At 52.9% G+C, this 24,503-nt stretch overlaps 1 protein-coding gene across 2 annotated transcripts; it reads left to right on the top strand.

Annotated features, from left to right (window-relative positions):
- The first annotated feature begins 3 nt into the window (after positions 1 to 3).
- On the top strand, positions 4 to 24,021 carry BAHD1 (bromo adjacent homology domain containing 1). 2 transcript variants are annotated; one of them, XM_054565583.1, is made up of 7 exons: positions 4 to 126; positions 15,368 to 16,807; positions 18,589 to 18,971; positions 19,882 to 20,041; positions 20,441 to 20,517; positions 21,282 to 21,373; positions 21,808 to 24,021. In XM_054565583.1, exons 2-7 carry the CDS (start codon positions 15,382 to 15,384, stop codon positions 21,995 to 21,997), a joined length of 2,328 nt encoding a protein of 775 aa, XP_054421558.1. In that variant the 5' UTR covers positions 4 to 126; positions 15,368 to 15,381; the 3' UTR covers positions 21,998 to 24,021. The 2 variants fall into 2 exon arrangements, with proteins under 2 accessions (XP_054421558.1, XP_054421557.1); XM_054565582.1 differs by having other exon boundaries at positions 21,273 to 21,373.
- The last annotated feature ends 482 nt before the right edge of the window (positions 24,022 to 24,503 follow it).

The raw sequence follows: 24,503 nt of genomic DNA, 5'->3' as shown, positions 1-24,503 counted from the left end.
AGGAGGCGCTGACGCAGCAGCGTGGAGCCCGGGAATTGAGCGCCCCCGGGGGGTTCCAGCCGCCGGATTCCAGCCCGGCTGGGGCCTGCGGGCGCCCAGAGCTGCGCCGTCCGCGCCGCCGTCCCGGTGAGCTAAGGGCCGGGGTCGAGCGGGGGGGGGGGAAGGGGCGAGCGGGCGGGAGAGAGCAAGCGAGGGAGGTGGACGAGTGAAGAGGGGAGAACCGGCCGCCCGTCAGCGCGCCCCACCGAGCGCGCCGCGCCGCCGCCCCCGCCAGCCCGGGAAGGGACGGACGGACGGACGACGCGAAGCAGGTGCGGCCGCCCGCTCGCTCGCGCCTGCTCCTTCCCCCGGGTCCGGCGCCACGGTCCCGCCATCGGGGAGCGCGGCACGCCTCGAGGTGACAGCCCCCGGGGGCTGCTTGCTTCGAGGGCCGGGGGCGGGGTGGGTGGCGGCCGCAGGCTGGCAGCTTGGCCGTGCGGCGGCGGCGCGGGCGTCCCGGGCGTCCCGGGCCGCGGAGGGCGGGAGGACGCCGGTTGTTTCCTTGCCGCGGCGTAGCCGGCTCGCCTCCGAGTGCGCGGGCGACGCGGCCCTGGCCCCCCTCCCCCGCCGCGCCCCCTCCCCCATCGCGGTCCCCGAGGCTAGGGGCCGAGGCCGGGGGCGGCGCCGCGGGATTGCACGCTCAGGGTGGGGGGCGCCCTCCCGCGCTAAGAGCTGACCGGTTATTGCTAGATGGGGGGGCGGGCAGGGGATGGGGGCCGCGCCGGGGTGGGGGGTAGTGTAGACCCGATGGGATCGGACTGAGAGGAAGGGAGGCGCCGAAGACGGAAGGGAACCGGTTCGAGAAGCGAGTGTGGGCCGCGGGAGGCCCGGCTGGGACCACGCAGAGCGGCGGCCGAGTATGAGGTGGGGCGGAGGGATCGAAGTTGTCAGACCGCCTCCAAGTGACAGCGGGACCCCATGCTCTGGGCCCGGCCTGGTCCTGCCCTGTCTGCCTCGCCGCCGCTCCTCTGGGGCCGGGTCAGGTCGGGCCCGAGGGGCCCGCTCGGCGTTGAAGCGCCGGACAAAGGCGGCGCCGGAGCGGGCGCAGGTGGTGGCGTCGGGGAGGGGAGCGGGTCCGAGCCACCACCCCGAGGGGCGGGCGACAGGGCCGGACTCTGCCCCGGGGATTGCGGGGGCCGAGGTGCCCGCCGAGAGGAGCTGTGGCACTGGTTCACCGCTCCAGTCGCGGATCCCCGCGAGGTTCTGGGAAGAGTGAGGTCGACCTGGCCAGGATGGAGGGGCACAGGGGCAGAGGTGGAGGAGTGCATACCGTGGGCCTGGCTGGTAACGACCAGGTTGCTGGACTCACCGAGGCAGGCGACAGTCCGGTGAATCACTCTAGAGCCTGCTAGGGATGAGGGGTTTCTGCAAGCAGTCTGCCCACTGGTAGAGGTTTAATCCCACCTGGGACTTCTCCCAGTCGCCCATTGTCGACAGTTTTAAGAGGACAGATCAGTTGGAGTGGGGACTAGGAGACACCCTCCAGATGTGTGCCAGCAATCCATCCTTAACTGCTTTCAGCACTTTTTTTTTTTTTTTTTTTTTGAGCCAAAGAAGGTACCCACATAGGGAAATGAGAAGCTGAGTTTATGAATTCAGGCAGAAATTTAATGATTAAATAAAAAAGGCTTCCAGTTTTTTTCTTTCATGCCACCTGACGGCCTTCGTGTACTTACTACCTTCTTCATCCCCATGTTTTCCTGAGAGGGGACCCAGATGGGACTGCATGTCCTGGAGGGACATGTTGTACTTGGCCAGCTACAGGACACTTGGGAACCAGTGGTTTAAGTTGAGTTCCTCTAAGCCCACTAGTGATCAGCTCTAAGGTAGATGCTGTTTTCCCATTTGTAAAAAACCCCTCAGAGCTTCCATGTCCCCTCATGTGACCCCAAAATGGAATAGTTGGGAACACAAAGACATGGGACTCAGGCTGTTTAGAATGCAGACTTTGGGTAAGAATCTGGGTTTGTGTCCACCTCAGGTAGGTGTTGGTTAAGAGCTGCTCCCAGCTGTAGTTGGCTGTAATCTCACCCTTGGGAAAGCTGTCTGTCAGCCTTGCTTAGTATGGGCACGGAGTTAATTTATGGCCACCCTCCATCCTCTAGACCCCAGCCTGAGTGGAGTTTGAAGCTTGTGGGAATGTGATGTATTACCTCATGCAGGAGACTAAAGTTTGTTCTGAGATTAATTTAATTGTATGTCTAAGATTCAGAGAATGATGAAGGCCCTTGTGCCTTCGCTGAGGCTACACAGTATGTGATTTCTTTTGGTGGCAGTAAAAAGAGGGTGACCTGGTCTGGCCATTGGATGGAAAGGAGAATTAATTGCCAAAAACAATGGTTTTCCTCTTTGACAGGCTCTTACCTGGCCAGGAGTCTCCTGTCAGTCAGATCAAGTGATTAGGAGGGTTGGCTCTGAAGAGGTTAGCCAGTGAAGAGGTTTTCTCTTTTTATATCTTCCTCCTTTTTTTCCTTTCTGTTGTCCTCCTGTTCCCATTTCAGACCTATGTTGTTATGGCCCCCCATTTCCTCCTGCTTCATCTGATCCTTCTGATCCAGTCTGTACACAGCTAGTAGATGAATCTTCCTAAAGCACCCTTTCCCCTTGTCATTCCCCTGTCCACAGATTCGCAGTGGCTCCCCTTTCCCTAGAGTCTGATCCTGGGCAACTCCCCTGACTCTCATAGCCATGCCGTGCACATTTATCTCCCTGCATCTTTGCTCTGCTGCTTTCCCCAGTTTTCCCCAATGAGGAGCCCCTTGCCGCTTTCTCCTCCCGCCTGAACCCTATTCATCCTTCCTCTCCCTGTCACTCAAACCACTCCAGGCCCACATTGACTGTTAAACCTGTATGTGTGTGTGGGGGCGCATGAATATTCCAGGATTTCTGATAGAGTGTCATACACATTGTTTTTGTTGAATGAATAAATGCAGTTGACTGCTTAGTTGGGTGGGAACAGAGGGGAAGCCTTCCTTTCTGCTTCCCCAGCAATGCTCAGTATGGAATCCTTTGTGGTTTCCAACCTTTTCTGTCAAAGGCATATAGATAGCATATGTTTGGGGTGCTTTAGCGTGGGGAACAAATGAAAGTTAGCTGTTTCTGTTATTCCGTCTGGTGAAAAGTCTGTCCTGTTGGATTACTCACATGACACCATATAGACATGAATTAGAAAAAGACTATAATTCTGTTTTACTCCTATCCCACCAGGCCATTCTCTCCACCCAGCTTTGCTGCTCTTATGCAGTTTTCCTTGTTCATGCTAAATGAATCCATATGTTTTATCTCTTCACAATCCCAGGTGTAAATAAGGGAGAAAACAGGGTTCTGAGAACAGAAAAGAAAAAGATTCCTGGGTCTGGCCCATGGATGGGACTTTGGGGACTAGTGTTAGAAGAGGTGTTTATAGGGGCATCGCTGATGTGGGAGGCATGATCAGCGCCACACTGGACCCATCAGAAAGGAAAGCCGTGATCACAGCTGTCTCAGAACTTCAGTTTTTGTTTACCATCAACCCCAGACCATGTGGGAAATGGGGACGAAGACTGGTGACTGGCTTGAGTCTAGACAGTGAAAAAATAAGTTCTGCATCCATCCCCTTTCCCCCAAACCTCTCTTTTGTGCCCCAGTTTGATGATTAATGGACCAGCATTTCCCTTCCAAGCTGGAAAGCCACCCCTCACAGTTGCCATGGCAATGGAGACCGCTCCCCGTCAATTAAAAAAAAAAAAAATCCCTACTACTTCTTTCCTTGCTTCTACCTTAGCAGGAGACAAGCTACCTCAGAATGCAGCTCCTGGGCTCTCTCCTCAGCTGCTCAGGTTGTTTTTGCTATGTGTTCTAGAACATGGTCTTTGCTGTCTTTCTGGGGTTTGCCTGAGTTTCTTCACCCTGAGCAAATTGTGCCCCCTCTTAATTCCAGCAAAACCTGAAACACTTTTATGAAGAAGCAAAAAAAAGAAAAAAAAATAGATGTTTTTTAAATTTATCTGCCATGCAAATGAAAAACCAGAAAGAGCCCTCTTCTAGCTATTCCTTTCAGGTTAAAAAAAAAAAAAATCCCATCTACACCTTCTCTGATATGTAGGGGAGTATAAGTTAGGGAGCATTTTGGCATCCATAAGGGAAGTTTTGGTAAACCCAGAAGGAATTTAACCTTCTACTATACTTCATATTGGGATTCTGTGGGAATTTTCAATTTACTTATTTTCATACCTCTCTGTCTCAGCATTCAGGAAGATTGTGTGTTTTTATTTTATCTGTTCTTATTCCTCTTGGCCTTGCTTTGGCAACATCTGGCCTCAGCACCGTGTTGCAAGGTGAGTCATTAAAGAGGAAAAAAAAAACTTCAGGGAAAGAAAGCTCTGGAATAGAGAAGTAGCCTGTGTTGAACTAAGGCTGCCAGCCGAAGCTGCCAGGTTTATGGAGCATTATACGGACAACCCCAACATTAAAGGGCCTCCTTTTTTATGAATGGGTTGTGAAGAATGTAAATAAAGCAACATCTCTCGATGGGGAAGCATTGCACATAAGCAGTACTACCCTGGCCTAAGTATTTATGGGAATTTGCTAGCACAGCCTGGCAAGACTCACTTCCTTTGTGAACTTGCCATTGTGCTGGGGACTTTGAAGGGACAAGGAGAGTGTGCTCCGATACTCAGGGCAGACCCAGTACTCCTGTTCTGCAGGTCCCTGGCCTTGACATGATGGACCAGCTCATGGCTAGAAGTGCCTGTTAACCCTGAAAAGATGGAAAATACAGAGTGTAGTCAAGAGCTTGTGATGATTGGAAGCACAGGCTCTGATGCCTGGGGTCCTGAGATTCTGTAGCTTCTGACCCTTTGTGCTGCTTCGACCTCCCCAAAACGGGACAGAGATGACCTGGATGATGAAATGCAGCCTGGTTTAATGGTAGGCACCTAACTGGAGTAAAATGGACTGGTTTGAATTTCAGTTCCTTTATGTTTCCCCTGCCCACCTCCTGGTACGGCCACTAATGAGCAGTAAACCGGCTAACAGGGAGGAGGAGGAAGAGCAGGGGCAGCCAGGAGGCTGCAAACTGCCTGCTCAGGGCCCAGCCTGTTCAGGGGCAGACGAAGAGCTGCTGAGCACCAGCGGGGGCCTGGGGTTTCACTGTGGGGAGGGGGGTTGGTGCCCTGCCCTAGGCAACTTGGTCTAGAAACGTGAGCAGAGGACTGCGTTTGGTGAGCCAGCCTCAGGGAAGCAATGTCCAGGACTTTGTGTTGTGTCCTGGGAAGCATTTTCGTCCAGATTCCATGTTCCCCAGTGGAATACTCCTGCAAGGATGGTTGGTTATTTACCTAATTCAGTGTGCCCCCACCCTCCCCCACACATGAAAAAGATAAGAAATAACATTGTCCTTGAGATGCTCTGCAAGCCCAGTTCACCAAGAGTAAAAGAATGGGCTTGTCTCTTAGCCTCTCTGAGTTGTTTCCCAATGCACCAAGTTATCTGAATGAAAAAATGACAAGTGACTCTTCTTAGTTAACAGGATGGATGCAGACAGGAACTTGGGGTCTAGAACTTCTTTGTTATATCAGCTTTTCTAGTGGATTTTGCGGGGGCGGGGGGAAGTGCTTCCATTGTCCTAAGTTAAGGAGAAGGGACCTGTTGAATTTCTGCTTTTTGTGACCCTGGGATCTCACCTGGTGTGGTGCCGATTGCTCCTACTTCCAGTCCATCTCCAATGCCTGTTTGGGCCCCTGTCCTCTCTAGACTCAGCTTTCAGTTTCCTGCCTGCAGAGGAGGAGGAGGGTGGCCCACATGTAGGCCCTTCTCCAGCTCTGGGACCAAAATGTTTGGGGGAAATTTAGTTTATTAATCACATTCTTACTTGGCCAAGTGGTATAGAGGCAAATTAGCAGTTTTTGGAGGATCTTTTTAGAAATTATGGGAAAAGTGTTAGGGTACTGCTTGATGCCAGGATATCCTGACAAGTATGCCAGAAGGGAATATTCACATTTCCACTATAGGGCCTCGGAAGTGAGGGGTGTTCCCTGCTGTGCATCTGGAGGGGTCCACACAGTTTGGGTATAATGTAAAAGAGAACTCTGCCCTGACCTGTGTGGCTCCATGTTGGTTGGGTGTAATCCTGCCAAGTGAAAGGTTGATAGTTGGATTCCTGGTCAGGGTGCATGCCGGGGTTGTGGGTTCTGTTCCCCACCTCGGAGCACATACAAGAGACAACCGATGGATGTTTCCCTCTCTTTCTCCCTCCTTCCCCCTCTCTCTATAAATAAATAAAAATAATCATAAAATTGATGAAATGACTATAAGAGATGATCTTCAGAGAAAATTGAAAGGACATGGATTTATTTGGCCCCAAGGGAGGTAGCCAAGGGGCAGTGACTTCGTCTTGAAACACTAAAGTGATTTTTTGGAGTATTACAGATTTCAGTCTTCGTTGCAGGTCGGGCTGAAGGAAGGATATTGCACCTGATTAAAGAGGTGTGGCTAGGTGTGTGGGGGAAGTCTGTAGACTTCTTTTTTGGATTTGCTGTAAAATCAAGACAACATACCTTTGAAGCCTTTACCCTTTTCTGGGATATTAAATGAGTTTGTTTTCAAAAGTACATGTAAAAATTTTGGGAACTTTGAGCAGACTTTTCCATAGAAACAGTTTGTAAAATTATGTTCCCTGGCCAGCTCACCAATGTCATTTAATCAGTCTTCAATTCCTTGTATGATGAAAAGTCAGGAAAGACTAATAATGTGTTGATGCCAATAATTAAAACAACACAGAAAAAACAAAATTGAATGTGTAAGTTGATCTTGAATGTTGCTCTGTGACCCAGCAGCTGTCCTGTGTCGCAGTGGGGGTGTACAGAGAGGTAAAACACTTTGCCTCTGTATACCATTGTTCCCCCCCCCCGCTTTTTTTTTTTGGATGAGATAATGACAGCTATCCTTGTGAGCTGCTTGTGAAGATAAATGAGAGTAAATGTAAAGTGCTTAGGGTGGTGCCAGGCGCATAGTGAATGCTTGACAAACATGAGCCATCCTGTTCAACTAGAAGCCTTCGCAGTGGAGCAAGACTCTCCTACCCTGCATGTTTAGGGGATTTGGAGACTGATAATGTTAACTCTGGTTCTTTGCTGCTGAGGCCACCTTAATATTCGTGACATTCCTAGTCTTGATAGAAGTGTGTTTCTTGTTTTCTCAATCCTTTTTTCTTTTAAGAGGGGAAGGGAGGGAGAAAAGGAACCAAACAGTGATGTGTGAAAGAAAACATCAGTTGGTTGGTTGCCTCTTGCACACCCCCAACCAGAGACTTTTGCCTCTCACACGCCCCCAGTCGGGGACCTGGCCCTGTGACCCTTTGGGTCACAGGCTGATGCTCAATCCACTGAGCCACACAGCCAGGGCCACCCTTGCTCTCTGAATGGTTTGGGAATAAGAAGTGGAATGAGAGGAATATTTCCTTGAGATACCTGGGAGAGAGAAGAAAGAGAATGATAGTGAAAGAGGGTGTGTTGTGTAAATATGAGCAATTTCCTGAAGTAGCCCTATTTGTTGAACTGTGGATTACACTGAAGAGGCACAGTGGATTCCTGAGGATGGGGGAGAATTTAGAGGTCAGTTTCCTGTCCTGGGCTCCAAGTGATGCCATTTGTCTAGGGTAGAAATATTATATAAGGTGGGGCAGGTGGGCAGCCAGATCTTCATTCCTTCAACAAACTCTTACTGAGCCCTATGGATGGAATTTCATGGTAAGGAAGTCAGAGCCTGCCTGTCCCCACAGAGCTTGCATCGTAATGGGGGTGCCACTAATCACTGAAGTAATTAGTTAGGTGTGAAATAGATAGGTAGGGTGCCCATAACTCTGGTAGGGTCTGCCTTGTGGTTCTGCCCTTGCGGATAGAGCACAGGGAAAGAAAGTCTTGTCTTAGGTCTTATTCCTCATGTCTGGTTCCTTCAGGAGGTTAAGGCATACTGGGGGGGCTGAGGGCAGAGCTCCCATCCCTGCCTGGCTGGCCAGTTTCTTCTGTTCAGGATGAAATAGCACCTCCAGTCTTGGCAAGGCAGCTTAGAAATCTAAGTTGTTGGTTCCTAGAATGTCCTGGTGGTTTAACCAACACATATCCTTTGCTACTCCTGGACACAGGCCCAGAGCAGGCTGGTGAACTATTGGTTGTTTTTTTGTTTGTTTGTTTGTTTGTTTTTTAAGAATGGTGCATTAGTAACATGAAGTTTACACCTAGTTCTGCTGAGGGCCTGTTGCTGAGTTTTGGGGAACCCAGCCCTATTTATGTTTTATTTCTCCCATGCCGTTATTTGCCCAGAGCAAATGAGTCCTGCTCCAGGAGGAGATTTGCTTCTGGCTCTGCCTCGGCACTGCTCAGTCTGAGCAGGAGGGTCTGAGGGAGCCTTAGCCTGGAGCTCCCTTGTCCCCTGAAATAGGGAGCCAGCAGGGCTGAGTCTGGGGAAAGGTACATTTGTCTCCTGTCTCAAGAATAGCTTTTGTCTGTTGTCCCTTCCTGAATTCAGACATTTGTGAAACGAATTTCTCAGAGTGCTGCCCACTCCCTACTGGGCTTTTCTGTTCCTCGGTAAACCTGGCATGAAGGAGGCCTTCAGTGTCTGAATGAGGTCTGGGCTCAAGTGTGCCCTCTGAGTCTGCCTTGCAGTGAAAGCTCTCTCCACCAAGCTCCGAGCACTTCGTCACAGCCCCTGTCATACTCTCTTGTCCTCTGTCTTCCTACCAGCCCAAAGCTCTAATTTCTTAGGCCTTTTTTGCATTTTTTATTTAGCGTTTAGCTTAATACTTGAAATGTAGGGAAAAAGAATGAGCTTGTATTGATCATTTTTTGTATACCAGGCACTCTAATAGGCACTTGGCACACACTCTCATTTAACTTGATCCTCCTAACAACCCTGCTGTATAGACAAGGGAACCAGGGCTCAGAGAAGTTCAATTTGTTGACCAAGCCCACTAGGCTTAGCAGCAGCACCAAGTGGCTTCTAGAACCATGTGAGTTTTGCCTCCTCTATGTTGAGCCATGGCGAGGGGCCAGCAAATGTTGGCTGACTGAGCAAAGGTCACAGAGGTGCCGTGTGCCTGGGATCGCGTCTCGGGTGCTCTGGCTTAGCTAGACTCATACCTGCCGGTAAAGGTCTACCTTGGGCACATAGGAGCTGTGCACTGGGGAGAAGCTAGGGCAAGGCAGATTGTTCAAAGTAGGGGTATGTGCCTTTAATGAAAGCTGCAAATACTAGTTTTGTATTATACCTGATTACCTTCTAATGTCAGGTTAGTCAGGTTAGAGTTTTTTAAAGCAGAACACTGTGGTATGAATAAAATACAGTGCTCTCTGCCCACTGTCCTAGTTCAGGGGTCTGCATGTATATATTGACTTCTAGCTCTAAGGGGTACACTGTCTCTCTCAGCCCTGCTACCTGTAGGAAGGACCTTGCCCTAAGACTAGGACACTGGCAGTTTCCAGTGAGGAGGAGATTCCACCAACTCTACTGTTAATATACAGGGGTGGCCAAAAGTAGGTTTACAGTTGTGAGTACATGAAACAGTTTATTCTTGTATTATTATTTATTAGTATTTTTTATTATTTTCTATATAAATAACTGCAAACCTACTTTTGCCCACTCCTGTAGTTGTATACTTAATTACAGTACCGATATAAAATGGGGGGGTTGCTTTATGATAATATGAGTTAAAATTCCCTTGCCCTGACTGATGTGGCTCAGTGGGTTGGGCATCGTCCTGCAAACCAAAAGGTCACCAGTTTGATTTCCAGTCAGGGCATATGCCTGGCCATGTCCCTAGTTGAGGACGTGCAAGGGGCACCCGATTGATGTTTCTCTCCCACATCGATGTTTCTCTCCCACTCTTTCTTCTTCTCTAAAAATAAATAACTAATTTTTAAAAACAAAAACATCCCTCCCTCCCCTCCCCACTAAGATTTGTGTTCCTTTACAGTTACAAGAGACTTTGTGTGTGGAGGTTCTGAATACTTGGTGCAGTTCTGAGCCTGTGTGTCTGAGCTGTCCTATTTGGATGGTCAGAATAGAGAGGAGTAGCCAAAGATAGGGCCAGCTGCACCCCAAGCCCCACGTGGGGTGGGTGTGGATCTTCCCAGCAGGGCTGCTCCCATTTCTCAGCGCTCCTGGGAGTCCCCAGTGAGGAGTGTGAAAAGCAGGTGGTCGGACAGGCTGTAGATAGGGTCGGTGCCTCCGAGGGGCAGGCGCAGCCCGCTCCTCAGATGGCTGCCAGGCCTGATGGTGGTCTATAAAGCAAGCTGTATCCAGGCAAGTATGGCCGTTTCCCTTTGGTTGGGAGGCTGTGCTTCCTGCCTGCATGTTTGTAGGATCTTAACTTGATTTTAGTGAATTGAGATCCTGCAGTTAAGTGAGGCTGAATGGGCACCAGGGCGGTGGGGCCCCAGGCCTTGAGCTCATTCTGTGCTACCCGCCAGGGACTTCACCTTTGTGTGGGTGCCCGCTGTGAAGCAGCAGTCACATGGCAGGAACAGGCAGAGTGCAAGCCCTCTGACCCCATGCCCAGGCCTTGAGCATCTGGGGAGCTTACCTTTCACTGTAGAGTTGAGTGTTTCTCGGAGGCGTGGAGCGCTTGTTGGGATTTGTTGGGATATGGTTTCTGCCCCTTGCCGCCTTGCTGTGTTGTAAACTGAACCCACCACAATTCACCCCACAGGGGGTCCTGTGTGGGCAAAGAGTAGCATCTCCATCTCTCTCTGGGGTTGATGCCTGGGAGTTTTTGGTGAACTAGTAGCACAGCAGAGTTGAGGTACTCTGGGTTTCACATTTCTCACAGAGGAAGCTTGTCTCCTACTGTGGGGAACTGCCCAGACCCAGGGCAGGTCCACCTGTGCCTGTGGGTCCGGAAAAGGGGAGGGACATTGGTTTCTAGCCTAGTAGGCTCCTGAACAGGGTGACTCCATCATCCTCACCACCACTCTTAAGTTAGGTTCATTTTTAGATGAGGACTCTGAAGTTCAGAGAGGTAAGTTGCCATGAGGAGCAGAACTGGCATTTAAGTCCAGGTCTGCCCGACTCCAAGGTTTGGTTCTTTCCACTTTGCCAGCTCCTGAGGATACCAGCCACGTCTCTTTACCTGGCTTGATCATAAGAATTTCAGCAGCTTCACCTTTCTGTTTTCCCATGAACTAACATCAACTAAATTAAAATGAACAGGAGCTTGCCTTTGCGCTCTTGCTTTTCTTCTCTGATAGAAGATTGAAGAAATTCAGTGCTCATGGGAAAGTGTTATTCCTTCAGTGGAGGAGGGAGGTGATTCCAGGAGAGAGTGCAGAGGAGGGCAGTATTCACCTCTGTGTCAGTTGTGTGGCTTTAGTGTAATTGGGAGGTGCCTTGGGTCAGGGCTCTTCTTGGCTCTTACCCTGGTGACCACCTGGTCTGCCCTTACTTAAGACCCCCTTGAATACTTCCCTCCCATTAAAAATAAACCAGAAAGCCTTAAAAGCCAATTTTAAAATGCAGTGGATAAGAATGGTGTCAGGAAGGGCAGTAGGGCAGAGCCCTGAGTCTGGGGGCGGGGAGTATAGCCTGGAGCTGGGCGAAAACAGGGAGAGCCGTGGCCAAGGCTCAGGACCTCTTCCTGCCGCAGACCAGTCTCTGCTTTTGGGAGAAACCCGGGCTTGACCTGCCTGTCCAGGCTCCGCCCTGGTTTTCCCCTCCGTGGTGCCCATAGCCCACACTCTTCCAGGCCTCTGACCCTCCCTTGCACACAGCCCCTTGGGTGTGCTCCACCTGTGCTGAGGGGAGGTTCACAACGCTACTGCAGTTTGAGGTCAAAAAGGAAATCCTCCCTCCCTTTCTGTTTCTGTGGAGATGAATGCCCCCAGCCCCACGGCAGCTGGGGCGGCAGCACTCAGGCCCAGACCCTGCCTGGACTCTCTAGCTAGGCCTGCTCTCTCCCTTGATTTCTAGACCCCATGTACCTGGGGCTGAGGTGCTCGGTTGGCTGGCTAGAGTATATCTGTGATTTTGGATTCAGCCATGTGGCTTGCTGGTCTTTGGCTTGGAGAAGCCAGCAGCAGCAACTATCCTTCATGATAGCTGGCCGTTTCTTCCCCAGAGCTGGCAACAGACTGCTTTTCTTCAGGGAGAGCTTGCTTGACATGATATAGGTGAGTGGTAATATGCCCTGGGGAGTCCCTCCTAGGAACCTTCTCCCGAGGGGGCCTGGACTGCCCGTACCTGAGAAGACAAGGCTTCCTAGAGAGGAAGAGGGTAATGCTGCGAGCAGCCTGGCACCCTTGTCTCCTGGCAGTGGTAGAAGTTCCTGGTTGAGCTGGTGCATAACTGGCAGGGACAGGACAGCAGGAGGACTGGCAGAGCTGGAATGAGAACCAAGCCTACTGCTTTCCAGGATTCTTTCCCCAAGGAGCTGGGCTACCCCTTCAGCACCCCCCGCCAATCCAGCCCCACCTGCAGGGGACCTGGGGGGTGCTGTGGCCAAGGTTCTTACTTGTCTGGCTCTCCTAAAGTTGGGAGTGCAATGAGGCAGGCATCAGAGACCTCAGCCTCTTCTCAGGATGGTGAGTGACATTGCAGCCTTAGGCGCCGCTTGAAAGCCTAAGAGTTGTTTTGCAATGTGCTTTTGATGACCTTGGGTGTTTTCAGTGGGTGACAGGATTTGGTAGAGTCGTGGGAGGCTAGCAGGAGGCTCTTAGCTTGATTTGGGAATGTGACTTGCACTCTGTGATTTAGAGGCTTCCTTGATAGATAGTCAGCCCATGAGCAGGGGGACGGACGGACAGACAGACAAGGACAGTGGTTGTCCCTGAGGGACTGGAGGTAAAGAGAGATACTCTAAGGGAACACATTCCCAGGTTCTGGGGACATGCTCGTGAAAGTGGAAGACTCCCTGCCCCATCTCTCCCTGTTTGGGACCTTTCGCATGTTGAAAGTAAAGACTGAATGGGGAGAAAGTGTCCCAGAATCCCATCTACCCACGCAGCCAACAAACTGGGGTGGAGGGCAGGCGAGAAGTAGGGGCAGACCAGTCAGCCTTGGCTAAGGGACCTTTTGCTCTTTCGCTTTCCAGGCTTGAAAGCACCTCCCTGTGCTCCCTTTCTTTCCCTTTCCCATCCACCCGCTCTTTGCTCTTTACTTGTCCATGTCCTTCAAGGCCACAAGCCCAGGTGATCTCAGCCTTGGCGCACAGCCTTTTCCAGACCTGACTCCTATGGTAACTTGGGGCCTGTTGAGGAGCTTTGGACCCTGCTCTGCTGTGTGGTCTGTTCACTGTCCTTCATCTCCAGGCCCTCTGGGGGCGAGAGAAGGCTGGGCCGAGGCTTTCCTAGGAAATACAGATGTGCTTCTCCTTGTTGCTGCCCCACCACCCCAGCCCTCAGGCCTGGACTTCCAGGGTTAAATCCTGGCCCAGCAGGAGTGCCCCCAGCTTCTTTGGAGTAAGTGTGAACAACTGCAGTGGGAAAATTTAGCTTGAAAGCCTGGGCCTGCTGGCTGGGGAGGGCATCCCAAGGTGCCAGGTGAGGGCAGGGCCTCATTAGGCACCTTACTTGACAGCACCTTGTTTTGGATCGGGAAGTAGGTGAGGCGTGAACAGCTCGGTAGCCTCTGACCACCAAGCCTCCCCAGTTCTTCATTGCCTGAGCCATACCAGTTTCTAGCGCACGCCCAGCTCTGGCCTCTCTCATTCAGAATGGGGCTCAGCTGCCCAGGTACGTAGGGGAAGTATTTGACACGCAAAGTTAGGGGATGATGCTTGGTCGAGGTCATTTTCTGTCATGGGCTCTGGGCTTCCTGGCATTCCCCCCCTCCTGCTTCCTGCCTGGAGTCTGGCCTACCAGGCAGGAGACCTGGGGAGTAGGGCAGGGGTAAGGAGGCAGCTTTGGTTAGCCCCCAGGTTAGCCTTCTCTTGACACTTTCTTTTCCCAATTCTTAGTGGCTGTTGGTGGGGGCAAGCGGTGGGTAAAGGTGTACCACACTAGTGTGGGGTCTCTGGGTTTCCAACCCAGAAATGCTGGCTCTGGCCTTACCAACATCCTTTCCCTAGGCACTGGCACTATTTAGGCTGCCCTCCCCTGGAATCTCTCGAACCAAGGTGGGTGTGGCTCTAAGGTTGGCTGTGACCTCCCCTGACCACCAGCTCCGCAAAGCCAGGCCTTTACCCGTCCTGAGCTTTCCCAGCTAGACCCAGGTTATAGCTGTCTTGCCGCACATGCTCAGCAGGGCGTCCTCCCAAGCCGGACTTTGCCTCCTCCAGGCCCAGGAGGCAGGTTTCTCATCTCAACTTCTCACTGTCCATCTCCTTATCATCCTGTGGCCAATCTCAGAAGCCCCAACACAGGGGAGGGGTTGGTAATATTGGGTTGGCCAAAAAGTCCATTTAGTTTTTTCCATAAAATACACATTTTTTTCATTTTTACCAATGACTTTATTGATTTGGATATTTTGAGTATGTCGGCTATCTCCCACTTGGTGTAACGTTGATTATTCTCAATTAATGTGTCAATTTGATTGCTATCAACTGCATCTGGTTTACCTGACCCCGGCACATCGCCCATCAAGCAATCTCTAGAACAAAGCTTCACAAACCACTTTTGACATGTTCGATCAGTCACAGCACCTTTTCTAAACACCGCACAGATCTTTTGCGTTTCAGTTACATTTTTACCTTTCTTGAAATGATAAAGCATAATTATTATGTGCCAAAAATGTTGCTTATTTTCTTCCATCATCAGTATTAAAATGGCTACACAAAAATTTACCAGTTTTGATTTTTTTTAAATGCATGCTGATATGACAACTATCAATACAATCTAACAAAATTGTTTCCAATGAAGTTAAAGACAACTAAGTGCTACTAGAGCTACCTCATGGAAAAAAGCAAACAAGCTTTTTAGCCAACATATTTTTGAAGGAATAAATGGGCTACCACCACCCAAATCCCTATCCTGGCTCAGTGTCTTCAGATCCTCCTTCCGGCCTCAGAGGAGTATCAAGTGGGAGAAAAACAGAGAGGACCGACTTTGCCCCTAGCTCCTTCTGTCTTCCGACCCTAGGGCCCGTATTGCTCTGTAGCCTCTTCAGGGGCTTAGTTCACAGAAGGACTCTCAGCTAAAAGAAGAATGGGGCAGCCATTTCTTGCAAAGCTGCTGGTAGCCTGACCTCACTGGACCTTTGCACTCTGGAAGAGGGGTCCCCGGGAAATACAGGCTGGAGAAGGGGTGAGGGTAGGCCAGAATTACTGTAGGTGGGGCTGGATGGACTGCAGTGGAGGGGAGAGCAGGCAGGGCGGCAAGCCAGGGCGGGCTTCTCTCATTGTCTCCCTTCTGTCCTTCAGATTGTAGATACTCCATGACACACACTCGGAGGAAGTCCCTTCCCATGCTGAGTTCGGGCCCCATTGGCCGCCGGGAGCCCCTGCAAATGGAAGGCAGCAACATGGAGCAGGGAGTGGAGGGTGTGGAGCCAGGCATGCCTGAGAGCCCAGGGCATCTCACAGGACGCCGCAAGAACTACCCGCTGCGTAAGCGCCCCTTAGTTCCTGAGAAACCCAAGGCCTGCAAAGTGCTGCTGACCCGCCTGGAGAATGTGGCCGGTCCACGGAGTGCAGATGAGGCTGATGAGCTGCCCCCTGACCTGCCCAAGCCCCCCAGCCCGGCCCCATCCAGTGAGGACACTGGCCTCGCCCAGCCCCGCAAGCGGCGTCTGGCCTCCCTCAATGCCGAGGCCCTCAATAACCTGCTGCTGGAGCGAGACGACACCGGCAGCCTGGCAGGCAGCCGCCGCAGTCGAGGAGGAGACCCTCACCACAGCCGGGACCGTGACAGGGCCACAGGGGGCTGGTCTTCCTCCAAGAAGCGGCCCAAGCTGGGGGACTTCGGAGAAGGAAGTCGGGATCTGTCCCCAGAGCCAGCACCGGATGAAGGTGCTCGCCGAGATGGTGACCCAGCTCCCAAGAGACTGGCCAGCCTGAATGCAGCTGCCTTCCTAAAGCTGAGCCAGGAACGGGAGCTACCCCTGCGACCACCTCGTGCCCACCCTGAAGCAGAGGGTCGCTCCACTGAGCCGCCTGCACTGAAGGCCCTGAGGCCAAAGTGGGCCAAAGTCAATGGCAAGAACTATCCCAAGGCCCGGCAGGGGGCCGGCTCTGGAGAGGCTGCAAACTCACCCAGCTGGCAAGAGTGCCCTGAGGAGCCATGGCTATCGGCCACCCCTCGAGGGCCATCCAGCCAGCTACCTTATCAGCCCCTGAGTAAGGCTCTGGAGAGCCCCTTAGGGCTGCGTCCCCACCTGCCCCTGCTGATGGGTGGGCAGGCAGCCCTGAAGCCAGAGCCTGGGCGCCCAGGAGAGGAGTCACCTGCCCCCAAGCAGGAACTGCACCAGCCCTCTTTCCCTACACCCCAGCTCTCCCCCCTGCCGATGCCTGGCAACCCCGCCGACTACAGCGGCTTGTGTGGTCGGCCTGAGCTCACTGCGCTAGGCAGCTTCTACCTGTATTGCAGCCAAGATGGGCTGCAGTGTGGGGGCTACTCCCCCTGCCCTATGCTCCCTGAGGGCAAGCTGTCCCCAGTGGCTGCACCTACCGAGGGTCTCCTCTTGGCCCCGAGATCAGTGCCTGCAGGCACCCCTTTCCAGCAGCCTCCCTGGGGCTCTCACTACTGCTCCAGCGAGGACGCTGAAGTGAATGGCTATAGCATCTGTGAAATGTTGCCCCCTACTCTTACCCACATTGGCACTACCTGTGGTGGCTGTTCCTACAAAATGCCTTTTGCAGCAGGTAAGCCTTCCCGGGGATAGGATGTAGTAGGGAATCACTGGGAAACAGTGACCCAGGAGGGTGGGTCGTGGGGTTCCCTTGGGGTCTAGCTACTGCATGGGAGGTAGGGAGTTTTGAGGGGGGAATACTTCCCGCCTTTTGTGCCCCAGGTTTAGGAACAATCCCAGGAAAGGGGCCCATGGTTAGCTTTTAGCAGCCTTGCTCTGTCCCCACTGCCTACGGAGAGTTCTTGACCTGGCAGGTAGGTAGCATTTTGGTGGTGGAGGGGGGCAGAAAGGGCCTCTCTTCCCTCCCCATTGGGATTTCCAATCTTAGACTCTGAGTAGCAAGTTAATGAAATTAGGGCTCTTGCCAAGGTGTCTTCATGTCCCTTCTGCTCTCCTCAAAGCTAGAATGTCTTGCCTTCCAGGAGCCCAGACCATCTGCATGTCAGCCACGTTCAGCATTCACAGGGAGGGCGGGGGCTGCCGGGCCCAGTGGATGGTGCCAGCTGTGGCAGAGCATCTTCACCCTGGCTGTACAGGCTTTGAAAGAGAAAAAGTGGCTAGACTTAGCATCACCTTGCTAGGGGTGGGCGGGGTGGGCACACCCCAAAAACAGGCAGAGTTCCTGGCTCAGACAAGGCGCTCTCAGGGCCTGTGGCTCTGGTGTCTGCCTTCTTGGCAAGACCCAGACACCCGAGAGGCTTGTGATGCAGCTCATGAGACACCCCCACAGTGATCTCTCATCCCTCAAATCAGCAGGAGTGTCCTCACATGCCTTTCCAGGCTCCCTTCCTGGCTCCTGGGTGGAAACAAGGTGACCAGAGTCATCCTGGCTGGCAGGTCTGGCCTGCTGCTGGTGAAGTGAGAGGCCATGGCTTCCCAGGGCTCTCCTTCCCCCCACGCCCCTTTGTGTGGGGGTCTATAAAACAACTTTATAGACCAGTTGACTCTGTCCAGACTGGTTGTTTCAGATTCTGGTGTGAGTTGGGACTCAGAAATGAGAACAGGGCTCTTCTTGGGCTTTTGTTTCTCTTTTGTACCACTTTCCAAGTCTAGACATGTAACTGTGGGACCCAAGGCCCTTATCCCCTGCCCTGGGACACCAGTACGCCCCGTGTGCCAGGCTCCTCTAAGGTGCTTCACAGATGGGGGACCATGCGGCATGTAATTGAGCATAGGCTGTGGAGCCAGCCTTGGAGTGAAATGTTCTCCCTCACTTCTTAGCATGTAACCATGGGACAAATCAGTCAACTACTTGATGTCTTAGTTTCCTTAACTGTAAAATGAGAATAATGATACCTGCGTCATAGGGTGGTTGTAAGGATAAGTTAATACAGTGGTAAGAGGAACACCTAGGACAGACTACATGATATTTGCAACTAATGTTCTTTTGCAGGGCACTGAGAGGTAAAGTGATTGCCCGAGGTCACACAGCTGGTACATGGCAGGTCTGGGATTCATATACTGGGCTGATTCCAGCTCCCCTGCTCCTAAGCACTGTAGAAGCCTTAGAGAAGATTAAGTCAGAGCTACAGAAGTTGTTCCCATTACTCACCCCTTTTCATCTTTCAGGCTAGAATGTGAGATGGCAATGTCTGTAGGTCTCCAAGGTCAAGAAACATCCTTGCTTGGCCGGTCACCCTGACAATACACCTTAAAGGCCCCTGACCCAGCCTGCCACTTCAGAGGTCCTTTGGTTCACACTTAGAATTAAGACAGGGAGCAGGCTCTGAAAGCGGCCAGGGCGAGGTTACTGCTTGTCCTTACCTGTCCTGACCCCCTTTCTCCTTTCCCCAGAAGGCTGTAGGTCCCTGGGCCAGCTAGAGTTTCCTCTTCCAGAAGCTGGCCACCCAGCCTCACCTGCCCACCCCCTCTTGGGATGCCCTGTGCCCAGCGTGCCACCTGCAGCAGAGCCCGTCCCTCATCTTCAGACACCCACCTCGGAGCCCCAGACAGTAGCCCGCGCCTGCCCTCAGAGCGCCAAGCCTCCCAGTGGCTCCAAGTCAGGTCTGCGCACGGGCTCCAGCTGCAGGCACACTGTGAGGAGCAAGGCTGCCCGCAGGCCCAGCCACCCCAAGCAACCACGTGTCCAGCGCCCACGTCCCCGCCGCCGCCGCCGCCGCCGCACTAACGGCTGGGTACCTGTTGGGGCTGCCTGTGAGAAGGCCGTCTATGTCTTGGTGAGTGCCGGGTTTTAGCTGATAGGGAGAAGAGAGGGTGGGTTTGGGGACATACAACCTGCAGTGAGGTGGGTCCCAGGAGCCCTGGCTTTAGCTACTCTGACAGGTGACGAAGGGCTCCAGCTCACTTGTGCTCCGGGAACCAATTATGCTAGCCCAGCCTGCTCCCCGACCCCTGCTGACCCGGTACTGCGCCCCTCAGGGAGGTCGGGGATGCACACAGACCCCGTGCTGGTGGCCGCCGTCTCTGTTGCTGACTCTTGGGGAAGTTATCTAAAGTGTCTTCATCTCTTATCCCTGCTCACACTGTCGCCTCTACTCTGGATTTTTAAATGCAAGATTTTTCGTGGAGGCTCTTTGGATAAGTATGTCTAGGGAAAACTTGGACAGGCAGAGGAAGTCAGTGATATAGGAACATCAGGGATGATGCAAAGAATGTTGACTAAAATTTATTGAGCACTTCTTAGGTGCCAGAACTGAGCTAAGCACTTCGCATGCATTATCTGCTTTCATCCTCACCACTACCCTATGAGGTACATATCCCATGTTCCTATAATTATCCTCATTTCACAGGTGAGGAAACTGAGGCTTAGCAGTAGATTGAGTAAATTGCCCAAGGCTCCACCACTTGCAACGGTGGTTGAAGGGTCAAAACCAGACTGTCCCACTTTCCTGCCCCTGTTCCCATTTCTCATCCTGTATCCAGCCGTGAGGACTCCCCACCTCATCCTGCCCCTGTGAACCAGGCTTAAGGAGAAGAGGCCAACCTGCAAACTGCTCTGCAAAGCCTTAGTGATTTGACTACTGTGAGGAAGGCATAGAGAGGATGCCATTTGCTCCCTCCCTCCTTCCCTCCCGCTCTATCTAAATGTGGCCCCACAAGCCTGACTGTCACTGGTTTGTAACACAGGATGAACCGGAGCCAGCCATTCGGAAAAGCTACCAGGCAGTAGAGCGCCATGGAGAGACCATTCGGGTCCGGGACACTGTCCTTCTCAAGTCAGGCCCACGGAAAACGTCTACACCTTATGTGGCCAAAATCTCAGCCCTCTGGGAGAACCCCGAATCAGGTAGGCCCTGCCTGACCCAGCATTGATATTCCTGTGTTGTTCACACAGTCTGCCTTCCATTTAGTCAGGGTGTATCTGCTGCCAGGGGTCGCAGACAACCTTGTGGCTTCGGTTGGGTCAGTTCATTAACCTTTCCAGTCACCAGAACCTGGGCACTTGTCTGTCCCCCATTCTCAATTGTCATTGCTTTTCTCCCTTCTCCCTTCTTGCCTAATGGCATTCCAGGCCACTTGAATGCCAGGCTGGACTTGAGGCATAGGAAAAGGGGGCTGGAGCCTATAGGATTGGCCCAGCATTGAAGTTGGATGAGCCTCCAGGGCAAGTGGCCAGCCTGCCTGCCTTGTCTAAGTAACTCTGGGGTTGCCGGTTCAAGCTGTGACTGCTTCTTTTGTCCCCCAGGAGAGCTGATGATGAGCCTCCTGTGGTATTACAGACCAGAGCACTTACAGGGAGGCCGCAGTCCCAGCATGCACGAGGTGAGCTACCAGGCAGATGGGATGGGGAGGGCAGGGGCGGCAGGGGGAGAGGTAACACAAGAAGGTGGAATGGGAAGGGCAGACATGGGTAGTTAAGTCCCTAGACTTGTCACCTTGGATGCCAAAGAACCTGGGGGAAGCACCTGGGTTTCAGCTTTTCTTCTCAGCACTGCCCCAATTCATGTTTCAAAGGGAATCGTAACCTTTATGTAGAAAGGGAGCCCTTGTAGGCAGGGGGTGCCAGGATGTGTCCTCCTGTCAGCCAGAAAGGGGAAGCGAAGCGGCACACCTGCTCCCCTTTGGTGCCGCCTGCAGCATGGGAGGGAGCACGGGAAGCGCGCTCCACCTTAGCACCAGACCCAGAGGTGTGCTGGGAGTGCTGATGCCCTCTGTGTGTAGTTTCCCCCCATCTGGACCCGCTTTTACTCTGTCCTCTGGGACTTTTCGAGAAGATGTGCATCAACTCCCCTCTCCTTTCCTGGCCGGCAGTGGGGGTTAGGAAGCTTAACAACGGGCTGGAGGAGCTACCTGGCTTCTCCAGAGCATCACAGAATCTGGGAGGAATGCAGTGGGCTGCCAGGTGAGAAGCAGTTAGGTACAAATTCTAGGGAAGCTCCCTAGCTTTCCGGGCACTAGCTGGAGTGACCTGGGGTCAGGAGTCTCAGCAGAGGGGCTGGGGTTAAAAATGTCCACCTTTTCCCTGGAGTTAGGTGTTTCCAACCCTGGTAACTGATCTCATCCTATCTCCCCTTGAGCCTTTGCAGAATGAAGTCTTTGCATCAAGACATCAGGACCAGAACAGTGTGGCCTGCATCGAGGAGAAGTGCTATGTGCTGACCTTTGCGGAGTACTGCAGGTACATGGGGCCCTGTGTCTCCAGCAGGCTTCTCCCCAGGGCTGTTGGGGAGCTGCCAGTGATCCCCAAGGGGATCTCACTGGGCCTGGCCTCCCAGAACTTTCTTCCTTACAGCCTGCTTCCACCACCTGACTTTTTTAGAAGGAAAAAAATTTGTTGCCTGTCAGAGGGAGAGTGGTTGGACAGAATTGGGGGTGGTTATAGTACTGCTTTCAAGAGAAAATCATGGCAGGTAGTCACGAGGGAGGCCCGGGCAGGTGTGGTTCCTCAGTAACAGAGAAGGGATAGCCCCCTGGACAGGGATGGAGGCGGCACCAGCCCTTGTGGGCGTTGGAGGCAACTCAACTTTCCAGCTCTCTGAACTGGGTGGGGAAGGAATTGGTCTTCCTGCAAAGGTGGCTTTGACGATGACAGTGAATGGCGTATCGCTGCAGATTCTGTGCCATGGCCAAGCGCCGAGGCGAAGGCCTTCCCAGCCGGAAGACAGCACTGGTGCCCCCTTCTGCGGACTACTCCACGCCGCCACACCGCACAGTGCCGGAGGACACGGACCCCGAGCTGGTGTTTCTTTGCCGCCATGTCTATGACTTCCGCCATGGCCGCATCCTCAAAAACCCCCAATAGCCTCCTCCTGCCCACATTGGGGCTGCCCACAGGCAAGTGGGGCTTGGGGCAGGGAGCACTGCTTGAAGCACAGCACTTGGTTAAGGGGCCACAGGGGCCTGAGGTTGTTGGCCTGTGGTTTCTCTTGGGGGGAGGGCAGGGGCCCCTATGGGTTCTGGGTCTTACGGGAGGGGAGGGGAGGCCAGGGTATAAGAAAAGCATCAGAGCCCTCAGATTGGCCCAGGGTACCACTCTGTGGTCCCTGGGCAGAGACTCCTAAAGAAGCAGTCTTCCCTGGGCTGGGCCAAGCCTGAGGGACATGGAGCCTAGGGGGAGGCAAGAGATCCTTCAGGAACCAGGCCCAACAGGGCCTTCTTATCCTCCCCTGGGCCCTTCAAGGGGTAGTGGGAGCCAGCTTTACCTCACCCACTGTGACCCGCTGCTTCCCTATCAGCCTGGGACCAGCCTCTTTCTGATTCTAGCACAGCTCCCAGCTCATTCCTTTGAAGCAGAGAGAGCCAGAGTCTGGCTTCCAGAGCATTGACTTCCTCTTCCTGGATTCAGGGCCTTTCCCTGGCTTTCCTCCTTTGCCCCTGCAGTAGCCCCTGGTGCTGGGACAAGTTACCTGGCCCTCACAGTCATGGGTGTCAGCTTCCTGTTCACCTCCTGGTGAGGGGCCACCCGGCAGGTCTGGCTTCCCTGAAGTTAACTGATCAACATGGGGTTTGTCATGTCTGGGAGGGCAAAAGGGAGCTGGGGGGGGGGCAGGGGGCAAGAAAAATTGCTACCTGATTTATTGAAGACTTTTCCTCTTGCCTTACACTTGGAGGTTCTAGGAAACCTCTTGCAGAACTTCACACATGACTCTTCAAGCCACACCCACCTGAAATCAAACCAAAGGCGTGCTGTGGCTCCCCTTGCCCTGCCACCCCTCGCCCTAGTCTTTTGTAGATTGCACTAATTTGCATCCCAGCGAGAAACAACACTGTACCAGTCCACAGACCTGCTGAGCCGCAGCCACTAGCTGTAGGAGCTAAGGACCGAATTTTGTTTATTCTTGTTGCCCAGGGGCCCTGTTCTCACCCTGCTCCCCAGAGTAGATTAGGAGACTCGGCCCCCTGTTGTCCTTGCAGGGATTAGGCCCTGGCCCTGGGGCTCTCTGTGAGAGGGGCTGGAGCAGCCTGGTCCTTTCCGATTTGTACCAAAGAGGAACAGGGTGGGGAGAGGGGGAGGAGCCCTGTGTGGCTCGGGCCTGGCGCTGGGAACCTGCTTGTGAGCACATCCCTGGGGGCAGGAGTCAAGGAGGGCCGCCCTGGGTCCTCCTCCCCCAGGCAGGGGCAGACAGTGACCCAGCAGGCTGGGAAGGTGGCCCTGGGTGAGGACAGCCTGGCAGGGTCTGGAGAAGGAGGTGGAAGTGAATACTGAGGGCGCTCCCAGCAACCCCGGCCCTGTGCTGTCCCTGAGAAAACTGGGTTGCTCCTGCTTGGCACTGAGGTGGGAGAGGCTTGGAGGGCTCAGAGGTGAACTTACACAGGGAAGGCCCAATCCCAAACCTGAAGAGAAGGGACTCGGGTTCCCTGGTATGGAATAAGCTGTTTGGAGGAAGGCATCAGTCCAGAGGACTCTGCAGTAGAAGTTGGCAAAACAGGGGCTCCGAAGAGCCTGTTGTGGAGCCTGCTGGTTCCCAGGGTGCTGGGCCCTTGCCACCTAGGAGCCCAGCCCCGCCCAGCAGGAGGGATCAAGGCCCCTCCTCCCCAGGTCTGCTGCCCAGAACTTAAATGCTTTTGAAATCTCTTAGATGTGGAAATATTTTTTCGAACCTGAAAATGGAGCTGGTAGAATTTCGATGGAAGCATAATTCATGTAAAATATATTTTAGTTGATAATTTTGTAAAATGCACTTTTTGTGTGTGTCGATCTTGGTTCCTCAGATCTGTATTTCAGTGTTTACAAGGGAGGGAGGACCTTTCCTCCCCTTCCTTTTGACAGAGATTAGAAGTACTTCTTTAAGAAAAAAAATAAATTTGAGAAATTGTATTGATTTAGAAAAGGATCATTCTCTTCGTGTCCTGTCATCTTTTTGCGTGTGGTTGTGGAGGGGCTCACTGCCCTTTATTTTGGGAGCCTTCCTTCACCCTTCTAGTATGGGACTCGCTGAAGTCAGTGAGCAGAGAATAGGAAAGGAGGTGGAAAGCCGAGGGCAGGGCAAGGCTGGGGGGAGGAAACAGAGAATGGGAGCTGCAGCCACCTGCCGGGACCGAAGTCCTTCCATTGCCAGCCCTCACCTGGCCGGTGACCTGGGAACTGGTCCCCAAATAGGTGCACAGTGAAGGTTGTACCTCATTGCCTTGGGTCATACCCTTGGGGAACTGGCCAGCAGAACGTGGTCTATGGCCCCAGTATACCGGCACTCCTTGCTGAGAGAATGAAGGCTCATCCTATGTGCTTTCCTGTTAGGATTGGGAGGCATCCAGGAGCCTTCTAGCTTCATTTCCATCCCTCAGAACCCTTCATTCTTCTGAATTCA

The sequence above is a fragment of the Pteronotus mesoamericanus genome, unplaced genomic scaffold (assembly GCF_021234165.1).
Source record: "Pteronotus mesoamericanus isolate MK-2021 breed Mesoamerican mustached bat unplaced genomic scaffold, CSHL_Meso_final contig_164, whole genome shotgun sequence".
Taxonomy (NCBI): domain Eukaryota; kingdom Metazoa; phylum Chordata; class Mammalia; order Chiroptera; family Mormoopidae; genus Pteronotus; species Pteronotus mesoamericanus.
The sequence above is the reverse complement of the archived record's forward strand: the minus strand, read 5'-3'. Positions and strand labels throughout refer to the sequence as shown.